This window comes from Corticium candelabrum, chromosome 11 (genome assembly GCF_963422355.1).
Source record: "Corticium candelabrum chromosome 11, ooCorCand1.1, whole genome shotgun sequence".
Taxonomy (NCBI): Eukaryota; Metazoa; Porifera; class Homoscleromorpha; order Homosclerophorida; family Plakinidae; genus Corticium; species Corticium candelabrum.
The window spans coordinates 5,182,471-5,200,494 of NC_085095.1; the positions used below are offsets into that span (position 1 = coordinate 5,182,471).

Here is an 18,024-nt window from a genome sequence, read left to right on the forward strand (position 1 = left end):
TTTACATTGAGTAGTCAAATCTCGCAACATGCAACCTATTTACTAGAGTTCCCACAAGGACAGCGAAAGCACGCCCTGTAGGTGGAGTTTGCTATACGTGGCTAGTCATTAGCAGTTCAAATGGCTGGAGAGCGCAATTCTGTTAGAGCGTATGCGCCAGACACGATAAAGCAAGCAATAGAGTATGTAGAAGTGCAGGGATTGTCATACCGACAAGCATCAGCAAGAGCTGGTTGTGCCGCCACCACCCTATTCAAACACAAACACCAGAGAGTCAAGTGCACCAGCGTTGGACGTCCTACTGCCCTCACTCCTCTAGAAGAGAAGGTTATTGCTCTATGCATTACAAGCCTTGGAAGTTTTGGCCATCCACCAACTCGTGACATGGTTGGCAGTGTCATCAAAAAATACTTCGATGACTCTGGCATGCAGAATCCATTTCCTAGTGGCTTCCCAGGCAAGAAATGGTGGAAGAATTTTTTCACAAGATGGCCAAGTTTGAGTGAGAGAAAACCAGAGCACTTGACCATCCAGCGTGCAAAAGCAGGATCGACTGAAGTAGTGGATAAATTCTTTTCCAATCTAGAAAAGATCTTGCAAGAGGAGGGTCTCCTGACTCTACCATACAGTGAATTGGGGAGACGTCTGTGGAACTGTAATGAGACTGGACTATGTACATCTGTTACATAAAAAAAGTAATAGTACGAAAAGGCCAAAAAGATGTCTATGAGATTGGCACGGGTTCTGGCCGTGATAACATCACAGTTCTTGCTTGTGGATCTGCAATAGGAGAACGCGTCTTGCCATATGTTGTCTATAAGGCCAAGACTACAAATCCTAGCTGGATGGAAGGTGGTCTCCACAGTTGCATGTTCAGTGTCAGCAACTCGGGATGGATGGAAAGCGCTCAGTTCTCTGAATGGTTCATTCAGATGTTTTTACCAGCAACAAAGCTTCTTCGACTGACAGCTCCTGTTGTTTTACTTCTTGATGGCCATGGCTCTCATGTCACGTTAGAGCTAGTAACAGAAGCTGCAAAACAGAATACTATCATCATTTGTCTACCACCCCATACAACACACATCCTTCAACCACTAGATGTCTCTGTTTTCAAATCTGTAAAGCATGTGTGGGCACGACTTTTGAAAGAACTCAAAAGTGAAAAGTTTGAGGCTGTGGTCTCTAAACGTAGTTTCCATCCTTGTTGAGTCAGCTGTGGAAAGAGAGCTTTTTTCCTGAGCACTTAGTAAGTGGATTTCGTGCCACTGGCATCCACCCCCTTAACAGAAGCATAATTAGAGAAGATAAGCTAAAGCCATTGGAAGCCTATTCAGGTACATCTACAGAACAACCCTTGTCAGCTACTCCTGTAACAGAACGTGTCACAGGAATTTTTAAGAAACACTTCCAAACAATTCAAGAGACTAAAGCTAATGTGAAAGGAAGTAGATTACAACCAGGCTACTATGGTGAAGCGCTAACAAGCGAAGCAGCTATTGAAAGACTAAAGCAGCGAGAAATGCAAAAGTCAAAGGCTAAGTCTAAGTCTAAACAGCAAGTAAAGAAAATAGTAGCAAAAAGTCCTCACATTGATCAGTCTGAGAGCACATGTCAAGGCTGTGGTGCACACTATGACAAGGACACCAAACAGGAGCAGAAAAATTGGATTGGCTGCGACAAGTGCTGGAGGTGGTACCATTACCATTGCGCAAACTTGTCAACGTACCCAGACCTTGAACAGTTATGGATGCGTCCAGAATGTAGTCATTGAATTTAACAAGTAGATTACAAGACAGCATGTTGTAGCAGCGGTTCCACATGATAATAGTAGTGTAGCGAGTTTTGTTACTGCAATATTGGATGATAGTAAAGCTGTTAGTTTTTGTTCACGCCAGTGTCTAGGTGAATTCCAGGAGCATGTGGGAATACCTTCAACAATTCATAGCCACAGTTCCTTCCAACTAGTCCGTTTGCGACGTTTCGCAACTTGTATTTGAATATCAATACAAATACCATCATGTTAGGCCCTTCAGAGTCTTGATTCTCCCTTTCTCTCTCTATCACATGCCAATCCAGCCCCTAGAGGAAATTGGAGCCTACGCTCACAGTACAAAGACAAAGAGAGCTAACGATCAATCAGTACAATACAGAATTGATGCTCTGCAATGTTGTAGCGCTGGCTTACTCCACCGTTGCACGATCGTCAAGAACTCTGCCGTTCCCAATTAGGGCACTTTGCGCAGATATCAATATCTCAACGCGCGTACTTCTAGAAGCTCTACCTAGACAATGGAAATTTTCTAGTCTGCAGTTTTCAGTTCTTGTTTAGCCTAAAAACTAAGCTTCGAGTTCATGCGCTACTCAGTGCACAGCTGTACGGCTTTCAAGTGAAACCTGCTGGAGAAGGCGGAAATGAAAGTAGGCGTTCCCAATTAGGCTCCCGTACCCTACATCGTTGATATTTCAGACCTCTCTGCACAGGACTCGTCTGGCTCAAATTTGATTGTAATGTTGCAGATGACTTTGGGCATGTATTTGCGTTGACTCTACCGACAAAGATTTTGTCATGATCATGGTCACAACAAACGTGAAGAGTCCAATTAGTCTCGTTCCACAATAGCAACCAGCATAGTCGCTCTAACATTTCGCTGACCAGTCGCACCTGCGTCAGGCTCCACCCGGTCGCCTCTCTGCTCTGCTTCTGTACTGACCCTCAACGTGTCTTATTGTATCACTAAGGACTAACATGCCTTGCTAACGGCACCTGTTTGCCGCTTCCGCCTCAACTCTAAAGCCTGGTTCACAATATTGACGCCGACGCCGACGTCGACGTCGACAATAGAAATGAATCCTATTCCAGCGTCGACGTCGGCGTCAACATCAAAGGATGCCGCCGACGTCGAGGCGGTTTCTTTGAAGTTTGACGCTCAACTCAGCGTCGGCGTCATATTGTGAACCAGGCTTAACATGCGTAGCCAAACCCCTCCCCTTCTTGATATCTACCGGCGGGAAAGGGTTTGGTGAAATTGCACACAAGTAGTGGTGCCAGCCGCCACCGACTTCCAGGTGGCAGATAATTAATCAACCCCACGCAAGTTGATTGTTAGTTACACACAATGGATCCGGACTGTTGTGCTTTGTGCTTGGAGTCTCTTTTCAGCAAACGCAAAACAAAGAAAAAGAAACGGCTCTCGCAATGCTCAAGCAATGTAGACATCTTGGCAAGTGTAAACTAGTCGGACATTCTTTTGTGGACCAGCTGACTAGATAGAAGCAGCTGGACCGAGCCTGTTTGTGATACATTGCCGAACGTAGCTTGCTTCGTTTCCTAGGCTACATGAGCAAATTCAAGGATTGCGGGAAGAGATCGAGGCGATGGCACGGCAGGTCGAAATAATTAATTATGCAGAGGTTAGCGCGCAGTTTGCGTGAATTCGTAGCTAACTAAACGCCCTATACCAAGAACAATACCATACTATCGTAAAGTCTGTCCATTGATTGTTGTAAGCCTTCCAACAAGTGATTTCTCGTCGACAACAGAGAGAAGAATGTTTCCAGTAATTATCACCTGTCAATTTAACCTTCATCTAATTACTAGTTGGAAAGACGTGGTGGGCGTATGCCTGGCACCACTGCTTATGTGCAATTTCACCAAACCCTTTTCCGCCGGTAGATATCAAGAAGGGGAGGGTTTTGGCTACGCGAGACTAGAGTCCAATCTGCACAAGGTATTTGTAGCCATGCACTGATGTTTAGGTAATCTAATGGTCCAAGGGTATGTGGATCATCACGTACGTACAAAGTATCAATCATGCGGCAATGCGCTAGGGTTACATCGTGGATGTGGGCGGTATTATCTACTCTACCTAATAGTTAGAAAACAATTACAGTGACTTGTGGTCTTAGGGGTACTGGTGTAGACCTATATATTAGGGTATATATGCATGTATGCGAAAACAATGTAACAGGCCCTCTTTTCCGTCTGGTGACGAGGGTCTGGGTAGATGGGAGCTTGATTAAAGTTGCCTGCTCACAAATAATTTCACGTGCACGCGCGGACACACCCACGCAAACTTGAAATTGTGCCTTTATCCACACACTTACCTTTTACCAGTTTGATATAGCTTGCTGTTGAACGACAAAGTGATTTCTGGATCTATTGTTGCACTTGACCTAAAAATGGCTAAAGCACAGAGTGTTATCGCAATGGCATCCGAAACATCTACCATGTATGAAGTTCTATACTAGCCTAGCAGTGTACCAACACATACATCTGACTTGCAGTTGTTGAACTTTTGTAGAAGAAACACCACTACTGCATCGTCTGTCGCTAAGTGTACCTAGGTTACTTCTGATTCTATCCAGTTATTAGACTCCCGGGAAATGACGAGGGCAGAGAGAGAGAGAGAGAGAGAGAGAGAGAGAGAGAGAGAGAGACTGGGTCGACTGTCAGTCCCGGGGAATGACGAGGGCAGAGAGAGACTGGGTCGAGTCTACATACTGTCATAGGTATCGTGTAATGATAGATGCGTGATCCACATTCTTGGCGGCATTCAGCACCTCTCCATGCAGGGCTTTTTTAAATCTTTCATATTCCGAGTTTCGGATGCCATCACGATAATGCTCTGTGCTCCAGCCGTTTCTGAGTCACGTGCAACAAGAAAACAATCGAGAAAGCACTTTGTCATTCAACAGCAAGCTATATCAGGATGGTAAATAAACAATTTGTGGATATACGCGAGGGGTGCAATGTGATGTCAAAAGAAGCTTCTTTGGGGCATGGGCCCACGTACACGTACTAGTAAAGAACCTAACACACTTGTCATTAGCTTTCTCGAAATGTCAACTACGAGTAGCAAAACTGCTGTGGTGCACAGGAACACGATTTGCCTTTTCTCTTTATACTAGGAATAGAGACTGTATGTCACATTCTGCTTCATTGTGACACAACTTAAAATCGTGGCATGATCTCAAGTTTCCATGGGCATATCTGCGCGTGCGCGGTGAATTGTGAGGGCACGTTTAATAATGGGGCGATACTTGAGTAGGTACGCATCAGTACAGATGTTGCCTGTTTTGAGTCTCACCGAACAAGGTTCTTTTTCTGTACCAAAAAGAGGCCTGTTTCGAGACAATGACAATTGTTTGAATCAACAAGGAAATGCTGATCAATGCATATCATATTACCTCACTTTCAAGAGTTAGCAGACTGCCGTTATACCCCGATGTATACTAGCATAACATTAAAACTGAGGGAATTATATATACCCTAGCACAATACACCATTGTTGTAAGCATCCGCGTGGGATGGTGCAATCTCTGGCAGTCTTGGCAACGTTACCGCCATTCACGGTGTAGCTTCCTTTCCATTGCTTTCTCCGCATCAGCACGTGGCTGTTCAGTTCTCCTGACGCCATGTCTAGAGTTGCGTACGCTATGAGAGATTGATACTCACTAACCTCGATCAATAATGGCACCCTCACCTTATAACAGCATGCCTTTATGTTGCACGGTTACCTGATTGGTGTCCCTGCTAAACCTTGCCTTATAATGGCATGCCGTTGAAAGTGAGGTAATATGGTACAACTAAAATGATGACTTTAATTCTCTGTCTGTTGCATTATTTATTCACATTGCAGTGTAATAGTTTATACTAAGCCTTTTTAGTGTAGCGCTTTACATCAACTTGGTAGTATGGAACCAGGGCATTCCAGAATCACTGGATGACATTATTGGCAACATTGGCAATGCATTGGATCAAAAGGTAGGCATCTAAATTGAAATAAGATATTGCTGTATTTTACCGGAGTTGTCCTGACTAGCTGGATGATCTGTTGACCAGTGACCACACAATGTCTTGAGACAGTATTGGAAATTGTGAATACATGGAAAGCATACCATCCAACTGACACGTCACGTCTACATATTTAAAGTAGAATTCATTGTCAAACTGTCAGTAACAGTCTCAATGTCCACGAATGTCAGAGAGTCCAGCCACCATCGATAACATACTCTTTTCCAGTAATAAAGGCTGCTTGAAACAAAGTAAAAAATGTACGTCTATACACCATTTGCAGTGCGTTTTGAATCTGGCTCAGTGTTACCCATACAACAGTGCTGTTATGGTTACCTCATCAGATGCAAGGAAAGTGCATAGAGATGCTATTTCTTCTGGTTTACCCATACCACCCATCTTCTGCCGTGCAATAAAGGTCTCATATTCCTGTAAGAACGTACACAGTCTATAGTTTGTAATCAGTTGAAAGTTTAACACATTGACCATCTTCTTGGAGGTCGAGTGTGCCTTCATCCTTTCTTGTAAACTTGGAGTGTCGATTGTTCCTTCAAATGAAGACAGACGTTACTAGATGTAGAACACAGATTTGTAGCTCGACAATGAACAACGGGGGCAAATGGCATTGCAACGTATGTTTTTGTCTACGAAGTCAACAGCAATGGCTTTAGTGAGGCCGATAACTGCAGCGTTAGTGGTACCGTATACGTATCGGTTGGCTACACCTATAAGTATGTAGACAGGTATATACTCCGAAGTGACAACACAGTGATATTTCACCTTTGATGCTGGAAACTACTGATGACATGTTGATGATCGATCCACCGCCATTAGCCATCATCTAAATAATTGGTAATAATAAAATTTTATTACTTTACAGACTTGTGGGTTTGATATTTGTTTACATTGGGTATGGCTTGTTTGCATAAGAAAAAGATAATTTTTATGTTGACATTCCACGCCGTGTCCCAGTCTTTTTCACTACAGTCTAGTATGGTCACATGATGGACAATCTTTGTGAGACACAAAAAACAGTTCCTATGACCAGTAATAGTTTCTCCTTAGACTCTTCTAATAATAATAATTATTATTGTGGCTACAAGTACGATGATAGGCTATATTTTAGGAAAGTAACAAAATCTCCTCAGAGTCAAAAATTTGAACATTTAACACTAAGAGATGGTACATATATTTACCCTGCACAGTTGAAAAGAATATCCAATTTTTCCAATGATGCTGCCAATTTTGTGATACCGTCATTATTTGTGACATCAAGTACAGCCACTTAAATTCCTGCAAGCAAAATTGATAGATTATCTGATAGATAGTTGAGATTTGAGTTGTGAACACAGCATAGCACAGTCAATTTCTTTCAGCTCTGCAAGTTTGGTTTCATTAATGTCGATTGCTAACACAGACGCTCCTTCAGCAGCAAACCTCTAGCAAATATGATTATCATTTTTCGAAGTCATGCACATCTGCAAACGCTTACCCAGGCATGTTTCAAGGCGGTACCCCAACATTTACTGTATCTACTGCATAAACTCGTACGTATATTTAATTTCGTGTGATGCCAGTCACATTTCGAGAGGTAGGCACCTAGCCAGACTGTACTCCATAGGGTTTGCCGACCTCTCTAAGGAAGCGTGTCTCATGTGATGTACTGGTAATATTGTGTTGTGCAGTGTGTGCAAAATGCAGCTCTAGACCACAACTAAACGTTGCTTTAGAGAAGACTGAAGACAACGCCTGGCTTATACAAGGGACAACGCGCGGCGGCGCGGACCCCCGTTGAGGTCCAGTGAGTTTATGAGCGAAGCGCTTCTTGAACAAATGCGTAAAGACTTCTGGCCGTCTGCGCGACCCCGTCTGGGATTTTCTGTATTTGATTCCGTTCCTGCATAGTTACCGTCTGCACTCAGAAGTACATATCTAGCGTCGGGCATTTTCTTTCCGCGACGTCGAGCTTTAAATTTCATGAGCTAAAAACAAATTGTCTCCATACTGCAGTTACTGTATACATTTATTGCCTTATTTGTATGAAGATGCATGGAGTAGGAGAAGGTGGTTCATTGTGTACGCAGAAAGGTCTTTGCTACCTAACCGTCTGCATTTTTCTCCTGTCGGTGATGTGGCATATGCATGCATTACCAGAAGCAGCCGGAACCGCCTGCAGACTTCTGCCAACAACTCTCGGTACCATATTAGCAGGTCATTTTAAGAAATATAGATTCTTTATTGTAAATTCTTTGTTTTGGAATGCAGTTTTGCTCTTTGTGGAAATCTTCCTCTTGAAAGTCATCCCATCTTCCGTGAATAGCGTGACTGTCAGTGAGCTGGCCACCATGCAGCAGCAGACTTGATTGTTTTCTCAATTTGGTATACACATCACAGGCGCGGATCCATGCAGCGTTCAATGTTACTTGGTGCCCGGTTAATATTGAACATCTCAACCACAATTTGTTGGTGACAACGATCGGGTGTGTCAACGACTAGACCATATATATATATATATATATATATATATATATATATATATATATATATATATATATATATATATATATATATATAGCTGGTTCACGAATGGAACTCGTAAAACTAAAACAGGTCATGCATCTTACCCTACGAAGCAATGAGAGCGGATGTCTGTTGGTTACAGTTCAAGTTTGTGAATCAACCAAGAAGCGGCCATTTGCCTAACGTCTAACGCGCGCTATCTGACTGAATTTAACAGTGTACATTGTTAAAAACAGTTGGGGCGAATGGTACTCGTGTTAAAAAGCCTAGACCTATCCAAATGATTGAGGACGTTATTATACGTTGTTCTTTCAACACCAGACTGAATTTAACAGAGTCTTTTTAACTTTCGACTGAACTTAACACGGATACTTTATTTAACACCGACTGAATTTAACACAACACATGCACATCTACAACTCGCGGGAAAGTCAAGCCTTGGAGATTTGACTACACTCAATATAAATTTTTAAGACTATCCTAGTAAGTACGGTGAATATTGATCTGGAAATTCAAGTCCTAAAGATCATGTTCACGTTTGAGGGTCCTAGGTTCCCATATCCCCCTGGTTCTAACGGCTATACTGTATACCTGTAATAGTATGTAGGTATGGTAGATCAGTGCGTTCGAGGCGCTCGGTATCATTTTATTTTGAAAGCGCGAAGTTCAATAGCAGAGCGAGCATTAGAAATCGGACATACGCGCGCGAAGATTCTGCATGTGTGAAACACAACTTACTCTGGCTGTTGCTTCCCCGATGCCTTGAGCGGCTCCGGTAACAAGTGCAACCTTGCCGGCAAGTTTGCCTTCGACTGCTTGACGCTTCTTTGCTGAAACTTCCATAGACACTAAATGATAAATAATTAGTGCTTTAGCGTGACCAACTTGCAAATGCACACAACTACTGGGTAGCTGCCGTTTCCATGGTGATGGGCAGATTGTCCAGACAAAGAGAAATGGTAATTAATTAATCGTTATGTAAAGGGCACGTACAGTGTGACATGCACAGGAACTACAAGTTAGGAAACCACATTTGCTCACATCATAGCTAGCTCTCAGTATGGAGAGTCATCAACTGACAAGGGTGCCCAAGTTGCAGCTGCAAAAACGTGTACTTGTCGCTGCTCGACACTTTGGTTCGGTGGGACACTCCGGCGCTTACTGGATAGAAGTTAGTCCAAGCGCTAAACGTATCATACATTACTTACTCTACTTACTACGTGTGTGTGTGTGTGTGTGTGTGTGTGTGTGTGTGTGTGTGTGTGTGTGCGCGCGCGCGCGTGTGTGTACACACAATACATTATAAGAACGTTACACAGATGATAGCCGCTTTGCAACAGCTCCCTAGAGACACTTCCCGAATACATTGCTAGTTAAGTAACTCAATACAGAATTAACACCAACAAACAGTTAAAATTGACTACACTGTATACGTATCACTATTTTCTAGTTTTTTTCATGAAATAGGTAAAAGTCAGGCGGATGTCGTGACTAACTACTTGCAAGAAGAGAGAGCGCAGCAGCGTGTAATTGATCCACCCTTCAGCGGAAGGTCAGCCCACTTCATGCAGTCCGTTCGGGGTGATTCCCAAACCGCGCTAATCAGGCAAATGAAGACCAATCTTGGACCTTTCTTCTCCTCACGGTTACAGAGTCAACGACGGTATAGATCCACATCTCTGTTTGTTGTCGTACTCACGGGTCGACGATGCGGCGACACGGATCTTAGCGTTGGGGCGAGGAACACTACTGGCAAAGATGGACATCCAGAGCGCTTACCGGCTAATTCCGATACACCCAGACAACGGTCATCTGCTTGGTATGCATTGGCGTGTGTCGGTGAGCCTAGATGCAGCCTTGTCGCTCGGGCTTCGGTCGGCACCCAAGATTTTTTCAGCGGTGGCAGATGCACTTCGGTGAGTTATGTTCCGTAGGGGCGTCTCGTCCGCCATACATTGTCTGAACGATTTTCTCTTTTGCGGGGCAGTCGGTTCCGGGAAGTGCGCACAAACCCTGGCATCCGCCCTTACCACGTGTCGGGATCTGGGTGTGCCCGTAGCAGAACGTAAAGCTGGATTTACAATATGCGAACGTTTGAGCGTCGCGTGCGTCGCTTTGTACTAAATTCAAATTGTAAATGACTCGACGCGACGCGACAGAGACGCGACGCATGCGACGCGACGCGTCCAAATAGAACCGAGTTCTATTTGAGCGTCGCACGGGAAGCTGAGCACGTCGCGTCGAAAGTAGCACCTTGATTTCGACCAATCAGAGCCAACTAAAAATGCACGTGTGGCTTCCGTGAGTGATTATTACTGATTTCGGCGCTGTACTCAACGTTGAGCGGTCTATATATAGATTGTGTAGAGAGCTGTCCTTGCTCGTGGATGATCAGCTGCAAGATGTACAAAGACTAGTGTGCTAGGAAAAACGCACGAAAATGGATTTTGAGCAAGCGGGGGGTTCCGTCAGAGTTCTGCAAGTAGAAAATCGAAGCACGAGTGGTTAGTTTATGAACTCATGCAGCGACGACTACAGGGAGCTGAAATCATATTGTGAATGGCACAACGCGTCACGTACGCGCGACGCGTGCCACTCTCACGCAAGATGCACGTGACGCTACGCTCAAGCGTTGGCATATTGTAAATCCAGCTTAGGACTCAGGGCCGAGTACAGTTTTGACGTTTTTGGGCATTGACATTGACACCGAGCACATGCAGCTTCGTCTTTCATGTCACTCTTGCTAAAGCATTGACCAAAACAAAGTGTGAATATGCTCAAATCGAGAAAGAACTACTATCAATCTTAATAGTGTTTGCAGCAGAAAGATTGACCAATACACTTATTGAAGAACAGTGACAGTTCAGATGGATCACAGACCCCTAGAAATAATAGCGCGAAATCCGTTACAGGCTACGCCACTAAGACTTCAGAGAAATGCTAATTAATGCGCCTGCAGTGGTATTAGAAGAGAGTTGGCGCCTGCAGACACGTTGACAAAAGCTCACCTAGACAAAGCAGGAAAAGGTGGTTTTGGTGACGCCGATGAAGTTTTGGGTATTATATCTCTATTTGACGTGGAGATGGAAAATGTTATTGCAGTCGATTGCTCTTTCATTTCAAACTCCAAGATTCAAGACATTCAGAAGGCGACAGCGGAAGATCAGGTATTGCAAGAGCTGATAACCACAATTCGTAGAGATTGGCCAGAAGGAAAAGATCGGCTGAATCCAGTGCTGGCACCATATCAACCATTTCGAGATGAGTTAATGGTAGAGGGTGGAGTTATCCATTGTAGAAATAGATGTGTCATTCCTCCTTTTATGCGAGCTTTCACACTAGCGCGTATACATGCACATATGTCACACATGGGAATTGGAGAGTGTGTCCGTAGAGCCAAAGATTGTAGACGGGCATGAACTCCGCCATCAAGGACCAGGCACAACTAAACGAAACTCTGAAGTCACATGACATACCAGATGGGCTATGGAAAACAGTTGGTGCTGATCTGTTTGCTATTCATGGCAGAGACTACCTTAAATTGGTCGACTACTATAGTGTGTTCATTGATCGAGGTAGAACCAATGGTAGAGACAACATCAAAGGCAATCATTGCCAAGCTGCTCGAGACAGCAATTTGCAAAACTAGGGATACCCCTTGCGTTGCTAACAGACAATGGTCCTCAGTTTGTGAGCAAGGTGGCGTGTAAATTCAGTAACGAATGGGAATTTGAACACAGGACCTCAAGTCCCTATTACCCACAAAGCAATGGTAAAGCGGAGAGTGCTGTGAAAGTGGTAGAGGAACTAATGACTGAAGTTTTGGCAGACGGTCGAGATCATTGGCTCTCTTTGTTGGAATGAGCTCTAGCCCTGCCCAGAGATTGCTCAGCAGGAGAACAAGAGCCTTAAATTGTTATCTATAAAGGATGAGATGCTAAGACCTGAACTTGTAACACAAGTGTCGAGCAATGGCAAAGAAACAAGAAAGACAGACCAAAGATTACGACAGAGGAGCAAGAGATTTGCTGAACTATACCCCGGAGACGTCGTACGCATGCAGCCTCTATGCAAGAAGACAACAGAGTGGGAAAAGGCGACAGTTCTACGTCAGGCTGGACCAAGGTCATATAGCGTGCGAACAGAGGAAGGAGGAGTGTTTCGTCGAAATAGGAGACAACTAAGACTTACTCAAGAGAAGATGGAAGAACAAGAACCGCTAGAAAATACACAGCAGGAGGAAAAGAGTGCGGAAGAGAGATGTGAAGAAGGCCAGCAACACCTAGCTGAGGACCAACCGGCATTAAAATTTAGATAAAACAGAAGTGGAAATTCAACAACGCATACCTGAGGACCAATAGGATGAAAGAGGAAACGGTGACAGTCAACCAAAAAAGACAAGAGGACAACAGTAATGTATATATACACGTAGTGGCACAGGTGAAGACGCCTACATACTTGGAGAACTATGTGCATTGATAGATGAATGACGTTGCGGAGCGAATAGGTATAGTTGTTGATTTAGCAATATGTAGAGTATTAGCTAGGGAAAGGAGATATTAGGATGGTCGGTATCCAGGACACGCTAGTTACCGACTGAACGCCGGTAGCCGTAGAATGCGTACAGTACTACTAGCAGTTGTTTTGAGTTGTGTTAGACTGCGTAGTCAAATATAGCATCTAAACGATACAGTGTATATGTATGTGCGCTTACGTATGAGCCCTGAGTGGGAACTGCACAATGTGTGATAACAATAAAATTCAGTCGTTCATTCATTTATTTTACTGATGTCAAAAGCACTTCCATCACAACAAAATCTAACTACAATACAGAGTTGCAGGCTGTAGTAGCTTGTCAGACAGTTCTAATGATATTCAAATCCCAAAAACCGCGGATTTGGCATGTTAGCTGGCTTAGTTGACTTTTTCCCGACAATGTTGATAATATTGTCACTAATTATGTCAAGAGTTTTCCTTCTGCAGACATACTGCCAACTGAATTGCCCGTGTTCTCTTAAATTGGTTACAGGGCACGCACGCGCGCACGCACACACACACACACACACACACACACACACAGACACACACAGACACACACAGACACACACAGACACACACAGACACAGACACACACACACACACACACACACACACACACACACACACACACACACACACACACACACACACAGACACAGACACAGACACACACACACACACACACACACACACACACACACACACACACACACACACACACACACACACACACGCACGCACACACACACACACACACACGCACACACAGACAGACACAGACACAGATACAGACACAGACACAGACACAGACACAGACACAGACACAGACACAGACACAGACACAGACACAGACACAGACACACACACACACACACACACACACACACACACACACACACACACACACACACACAGACACACACACACACACACACACACACACACACAGACAGACAGACAGACAGACAGACAGACACACACACACACACACACACACACACACACACACACACACACACACACACACACACAGACACAGACACAGACACAGACACAGACACAGACACAGACACAGACACAGACACAGACACAGACACAGACACAGACACAGACACAGACACACACACACACACACACACACACACACACACACACACACACACACACACACACACACACACACACATGCACAGGTGCATGGTGCCAACAATGATACCTCTTTCAACGTCTCCTCAGCTCGTTCTTCTTATCTTCTGTTAACCTCGATGGCTACATAGAGGCCGGAACAGGTGTCCAAGGTTGTTCGCTTTCAATAAATGTTTCTCATCCTTTTCTTTCTTCTTTCAGATGCAGCAAATCCAGCTTTCTCGCTGTTGCTAGATTTGTCTTGGAACAGGGATTGATGGGTAATTGTAGTGTCTAGTAACAAGTTTATGCCGTCACGGTAGTTGTATACTGCTATATCATGATTAGGACGTTGCTTCTCCTCAAACTGTGGTGTAAGTTCTTTTCTGCAGCGATAATCAACAGATTGTAGCATATCATAAGACCTATCCAGAAAGTAATCGTGACGTTTTAAGGGTCCACCCCCAAATTTGTACGTCAAAAGATGGTAGCCCTTGTCATCAACAACTTTCTTACATTGACTGACGCATTCTTTGATATTACTCAGCTGGGGAAGGGCTACTCCAAGACGCATGATTAAATGCCGCAATACGAAATTGGGCATTGGGAAAGATAATTTTTGCGAACATGGAATAGCTTCGAGCCACTTCCCAGCCATAGGGCCGCCACTAAAGGCGCGGATCCAGGAATTTTGAAAGTGGGTTGCAGGTTTCGATAGACTACGTCCACTTCAGTCAACGCACTTGTATTGTTAGTGGTGCAAATGGCCCAGGCTTTTTAGAGCTTAGCTAATTAAAGTAAATGGCAACATATATCTTTAGCAATGTGTCATGTTATAAACTCCCAAAATCATCAAACTGTTTAATATTACATAGTCTAACTGCATCATGCCTATACTACTGCTAAATAAACGTTACGTAAATTACGGTGCAGTTATGTCTGTGTCAACAAAGACGGTAGGAATTAACAATCTCCGTGGACGATTTTGTACAAAGACCGCATGACAAAATTCGTCTACTGGTACCTGCTCTTCGTAATGCATGGTGATAACTGATAGGTCTGCAAGACGCTCCTCTGTCATGGTAGACCTTGCATAAGTCTTCAGTCTCCTCAGTAGAGAAAATGACCTCTCTGCTTTTGCGCTTGTGATAGGCAGTGTACATGCTATCAATAGCAGACGATGAACATTCGGGTACGACTAAGAGTCACAGGCTGTCAAGGTTAGGGGAAGGTTGTTGGGTATATGGACTTTGTACTCTTGCTCTCTTTTTCTTTGCTTCTAGCATTTCCTGGTATTTGCTTTGCCATACTGACTGCCACCTTCTCACTTCATCTCGTAGCTAGAGACTTCAGGAATAGAAGATCGGCTTGTCAGTGCGACATTCCATCTACACTTTCCATTGGGTTATCGTCAGAATGAACCAGAAGAATAGGCACTACACAACAATGCTTGGACATTATCTTGCTCACCATTAAATCGTTTGCGCATCTGAAGAAACAGGGAGCTAGTCTAGGAGAGGTATCGCAACGGATCGTTTGTAGTGTTCAGTCGGACTCCGACTAGGTGTATTGCTCCAGTTTCGCTGTAATTTCGTCTTTCTTGGAACAGATTCAACGGATCCAATACTGTCTGCGAGTCGCAGAATTTTTTGATACCAGAAGTCAAAGAGATTGTCTATATACTGCCTTGTTGCCTCAATTCTTTTAGTTACTGAGTGAACCATTCCGTACACAACAAAGATATCCTGGTCACGAGTCTGGAGTTTCGCTGCCAGATCTCTCACTTCGTCAAGAATCTACTTAGTTATTATAAATACTGCCACGTACCGTTTGAAATGAGCACAATGCGGCTCTAAGACCTTGTGCTTTAATTCCGATGATAACAAAAAGGGGTTGCAACCCCCACAACCCTACCCTAGATCCGCCACTGTGACTACTAATGAGCCTTGCTCGATCTTCTCTAGTGGGGCGTGACATTAGGTAATTCTGGAATAGCTTGTCTTTCTTGACAGTTTGTAGCCTGGACTGTAAATGGTTTGGATTCTCTCAACGATGGTAATATCACCCACTGTGTGAAGATCGTCCAAACTGTTCTTCAGATCATGTGTGATGGACAAATTTAACTACCGTAAAAACTGTGTACCTTACCTAGCTAGTCTGTTCAGTTGAAACGTACAGAACAAAGTTCAGAAGCACTTTCTAACATATAATCATACCTGCACGTCTTCTTTAATTAATTAACTTAATTAAAACTGCATGCGCGCTGTACAATTTATTAGTTAATTACTTAATTAAGATTATCGAAAGTTATCCTTCGGTTTCCTTTGTATAGCCACGAAGGGCTTAAATAATTCTTAATAAAAATAATGCCAGACCCAGCTGTTTATAACAATACAGAGATTTTCAAAGTTTACACCTCTATGGGCACAGGGAATAGAGAGACCCGGAAAACGTCTCGGATGACGCTTCGTCTATATAGCAGATACATTAAACTAACTATTTGTTGCAATAAACTAACGTCCTAGCTTGCAAACAATCGTATGGGCAACATCGTCGTTTGTGTGCTTAGATGATGTCCATATCCTCTAGTTTCGAATGCACGAAATACGTACAGCTGGGTTGTTGTGCCTACTAAGTTGCTGAGAAATATCACCTAGTGAATCAAATCATGTTCGCAGAATAATTTCGACAAAGACACGTGATAATTTTAAACTTCAACACAAAATAATTAATTGAATAACAATTTAATTAATTGACTAACAATATAATTAATTGAATAAGAATATAATTAATTGACTAAGAGTTGATGCAGTCTTGCAGAGTTAGACAATTTACAAAATATCTATTCGATGAAATCTTTGATGTGCGGATTTACCATCAATGAAGTAGCAATATTAATTAATGCTAGCACTGCTTGCCGTCTAGCTGTACACTTTGTAAATGCAGAGCGTTGTTTTAATAACTTAATTAGTTGAATTAACCAACTAATTTCACAGCAAGGCATCGATGGATCCATGCATTGATCAAAATGCTAAAACGCCCTCTTTCTCTCTTATTTACGTCAACTGCAGAACAGAAGCATAGTTTTGAGTACAGTACGCTCATTTCTATAGCAAATATACATAGTTAATTAAAGAAGACGTGCAGGTATGATTATATGTTAGACAGTGCTTCTGAACTCTGTTCTGTAAGTATAGTAGTGGTATACATGAATTTGAATATTCTATTTTCTACGTGCAATTGACAATTTGTGAATTACCTACGGAAATTGCCACGTTCAATATTAATTATTTAAAAATAATATTGGTATCAACAGTTGTGACCACAAAATGTTCCTTGTGGCCATAATTTGGGTCTCTTTGTGACAGTTTACGTCACCAGGTGCAAATTATCCGGGAACCAAACAAGCACATGACCTCGCATGTATTAATCCCGGAATTGCGCGCCCATCAGCGCGTTACTGCGCGCCCATTTGCGCGTAACTGCGCGCCTATTTGCGCGTAATTGCGCACCCATCTGCGCGTAAGTGCGCGCTTATCTGCGCTTAAGTACGCGTAAGTGCGCGTAATGCAGGCTGCAGCGACAGTTGAAGAGGATCGTCTCACCCAAGAAATTTTAGCTAAATTCTGTAAAGGAGAAGATTTGACGCACTATGACACCCTACATCTACGTAAATGTGTACCCATTTTGCAACAATTCATCAGTGCTTGCCTTCAGAACGACAAAACAAGTTGTATGGCAGATCACTGTAGAAGAACTGTTCAGGAACTGGTGAGTCTGGTCGTTTGTATGATGGCTCCTTTTACGAAAACACAAAGCAGAACACAGAAAGACCCACCACCTCAAGTTGATAACTTGTTTGAGGACTATGCATTCTTTCCTAATATCCCTCAGTATTGGCAGTTGTGTAGTGGGTCATTGGTGCTGTGTCTAGGTGTAGTATATGAATTCATAAATTTCAAGTTGATGTTTCCCAATAATGTAAAACAACACTTTGTCACAAAAAGGAGAATTAAGGACACCATTCTCTGTCTCCCGACATATTA

At 43.3% G+C, this 18,024-nt stretch overlaps 2 protein-coding genes across 2 annotated transcripts; one reads left to right on the forward strand and one right to left on the reverse strand.

Moving 5' to 3' along the window:
* The first annotated feature begins 120 nt into the window (after nucleotides 1-120).
* On the forward strand, nucleotides 121-5,861 carry LOC134187173 (uncharacterized). The gene is made up of 5 exons (XM_062655289.1): nucleotides 121-655; nucleotides 697-1,127; nucleotides 1,193-1,680; nucleotides 5,668-5,764; nucleotides 5,823-5,861. The coding sequence occupies exons 1-5, from the start codon at nucleotides 121-123 to the stop codon at nucleotides 5,859-5,861; spliced, it is 1,590 nt and encodes a 529-aa protein (XP_062511273.1).
* Nucleotides 5,862-5,981: 120 nt separating this feature from the next.
* On the reverse strand, nucleotides 5,982-9,157 carry LOC134187174 (dehydrogenase/reductase SDR family member 6-like). The gene is made up of 7 exons (XM_062655290.1): nucleotides 9,053-9,157; nucleotides 6,700-6,807; nucleotides 6,575-6,635; nucleotides 6,406-6,519; nucleotides 6,281-6,342; nucleotides 6,133-6,223; nucleotides 5,982-6,037 (listed from the first exon to the last, which is right to left on the reverse strand). The coding sequence occupies exons 1-7, from the start codon at nucleotides 9,155-9,157 to the stop codon at nucleotides 5,982-5,984; spliced, it is 597 nt and encodes a 198-aa protein (XP_062511274.1).
* Nucleotides 9,158-18,024: the final 8,867 nt, after the last annotated feature.